General features: G+C 49.7%; 1 protein-coding gene across 4 annotated transcripts; it reads left to right on the top strand.

The window, feature by feature from the left end:
* Window positions 303–2,362, top strand: LOC110261265 (metalloproteinase inhibitor 1-like). Of its 4 annotated transcripts, none has more exons than XM_021097081.1 (6): window positions 303–463; window positions 660–782; window positions 942–1,015; window positions 1,164–1,278; window positions 1,542–1,663; window positions 1,959–2,362. In XM_021097081.1, exons 1-6 carry the CDS (start codon window positions 409–411, stop codon window positions 2,187–2,189), a joined length of 720 nt encoding a protein of 239 aa, XP_020952740.1. In that variant the 5' UTR covers window positions 303–408; the 3' UTR covers window positions 2,190–2,362. The 4 variants fall into 4 exon arrangements, with proteins under 4 accessions (XP_020952740.1, XP_020952738.1, XP_020952739.1 ...); XM_021097079.1 differs by having other exon boundaries at window positions 660–854; XM_021097080.1 differs by lacking the exon at window positions 303–463 and adding an exon at window positions 465–563 and having other exon boundaries at window positions 660–854.

Raw genomic sequence — 2,799 nt, 5'->3', positions numbered from 1 at the left:
ACCAATCATATTGGATTAAGGGCCACCCAAATGACCTCATTTTACCTTCAGTCTCTCTTTAAAGACCCTATTTTTTAACCCTATTTTTCAATACAGTCACATTCCAAGGGACTTGGAGTTAGGATTTCAACATGTAAATTTTAGGGGGTTGTGGCTCCGCTCATAATCCTGTCCAGGAATGGGTGAAGTCGGTGGCTCTCTGAATAGCCACACAGGCAAGGATTCCAAATGACGAGGGCAACCAATAACCTGACCATACCTGCCTCGTTGATACGGCTGAAGGATGAAAAGGAAATGCAGATGAGATAAAAAGAATTCCAAGGGACTAGTACACCCAGTAATCACATTGTACGTCTCTGACGGATACACCCCTGGGTGAAAAGAAATGCCTGCAACTATTTATGCTTCATGATGCTGAGTGCCCTACGCAAGCTGTGGCACACCTTGGCTCAGACTGTCAGAGGTAAGGCATCCTAGGTGTGGGGCACAGACTTTGTGCATTGGGTCCATGTGATCACGGCAACTGGACCCAATCTTCCTCGGATTCCTAGACATTGTGGGAGGTAGACGGTGTTCAAAGCTGGCCTGGATTCTGTCTCGGAGTGAACGGGGGAGGCGGGCTAGAAGTTCATGCTTTAATTCACACCGTCTCCCCCCAGGGCCCACCATGGATCCCTCATTCCTGCTGGCCTTTCCTTTGCTCCTGGCTCTGTCCACACCTTGCAGTGCTTGTATTTGCAAAATTCTGCACCCTCAGACGTTTTACTGCATGTCAGACATTGGTGAGTTGACGGAGACACTGGAGAAGTGCCCCCCAAGGAGGAGGTCTCGCCCTGGGGAGCAGAAACACAGAGGTGGGGGAGCTCTGGTGATCCGAACGGTGTTTAAGGAGACAGCATGGGGAACTCTTAAGTCAATGACCCATTTCTTTCTCCTCTCAGTTGTAGTAGCTGATATATTAGGACAAGGACGTGGCACTTTTTTGAAACGAAATTACAAAATCAGAGTCACTGAGGTAAGCCCAACACCCCTTCCTTTTTCACCCCCTTCCCTCAAAACCAACAAGCTCTCCAACCAGCTCCTGCTGAGGGGACTGGATGTTTTCTAGATTCCAGCCACTTCAGTGAAAAACTAAGGTCTTATTCTTTCCATCCCCCCATCAGATACTCAAGGCTCCCCAAAACGTAGGCAAAATTGACCATTTATACACACCCAAAGATTGGAACAAATGTGGTTATGAGGTGAGGACCCCACATCAGTCACAATTACTCATTGCAGGTGAGTACGTGGTCCGCATACAGCCCCTCAGCCTTGCTACCCACTCTACTGCAGCACCTCTAGCACCACCAAGGACCAAGGCCCCTTCTCTGTCAGCTGACAGATTCTGCCCAGGGAGATGCTGGACTGTCATTCATGGCTGACCACTCTGTACCAGCCTCAGGGTTTCCGGACCTTCTCTGCCTAACTACTTAGGGGTCAGAGCATGTCCTTCCACATTTCGGCTGCGCTGACCCTCAGGCCATGCTGTTTGATCACCGCAGGCTATCTGAGGAGGGGGTCCCTGCATTTCACACGATGCCACCTGGTGTACTTCTGGAACAGCCTCACCAGAGAGCAGAAATTAGGTTTCAGGGCCGGGTATGAAAGAGGATGCAAGTGCAAAGTGAGTAATCTCCCAGGCAGTTTTCTCTGCAGCCCAGGCACCGGTGGCTGTCGTGTCCATGTGCTCAGAGCTCCCTCCCTGTGATCGCTCTCTGCGGATGACCCCGGCGCTCTCACCATCTGCCTGTCCCCTGGCCTTCTTCCCCAGTTCCGCGCCCCCCCTCCTCCGCCCCCAACGCTTCTCTTCAGCCCCGACCTGTGTTCAGACCCCTGTGGCCCTCGCCTTTGTGGGATGGGGTTGTAAACAGGGGTGGGAAGGGGATGATGACAAGCCCTGGCTCTCCCTCCACCTCTAGGTCCAGCCCTGCCTTTTCTGCTGGCGTGACTGCCCTGAACCTGATGTCACAGACTGCGTGTGGCAGCAGAGAGGCTGTGACTACCAGATATGGGAAGGAAATCATTCCTTGTACTCCATATGTGCCCCCGCGCCATCTGGCCACTGTGAGTGGACCAGAATCAATGTCAGCAGTTATCAACCCCCAATCACTACTCCACCAACAACTTCTATGAACCCATCTATGGAATAATAGAATTTTAACGTTCTGGTTTTTGACCTGACTGAACCTAACAGAATTGCATTCGCAGTGTATACATTCATGGAAATGTACACTGAAGTTTCATTTACTTTCTCTGCAAGTAGTGTATGCATCCATAAAATTTATAAAAATAAATGCCAGGCTGACAAACCCTACCCTGGTAACCATTTCCGTGTATCTTCTCAATTCCTCAATCATCTTTTATCCCTTAGTTGCCCAGCAACAATATACCTGATCCTGATCCTTCTCATTACAGAGTTCCTGACATTGCCTCAGCCTACCAAAAGTAACAGCCCTGGGCCCACACAAAGCAACAAATCCAGAGAGCCTAGAGCCAGACTCCACCTGACATGGGCTGACCCTTTCCCATGTGACATGCAAAAGCAAGAAACACTGGGCAAGGGAGAAAGAATATTCCTTATTCCCACTAAATCAAGATTCTTTTGCAAATACAAAAATCATTCTGGAGTTTCCATTATGGCTCAGAGGAAACAATTCCGACTAGTATTCATGAGGATATAGGTTCAATCCCTGGCCTTGCTCAGTGAGGTTGCATTGCTGTGAGGTTTCAGTGTAGGTTGCAGACGCAGCTTGGATTTGG

The sequence above is a fragment of the Sus scrofa genome, chromosome 6 (assembly GCF_000003025.6).
Source record: "Sus scrofa isolate TJ Tabasco breed Duroc chromosome 6, Sscrofa11.1, whole genome shotgun sequence".
NCBI lineage: Eukaryota > Metazoa > Chordata > Mammalia > Artiodactyla > Suidae > Sus > Sus scrofa.
Note: the sequence above shows the minus strand (reverse complement) of the source record. Positions and strands in the feature narration are given on the sequence as shown.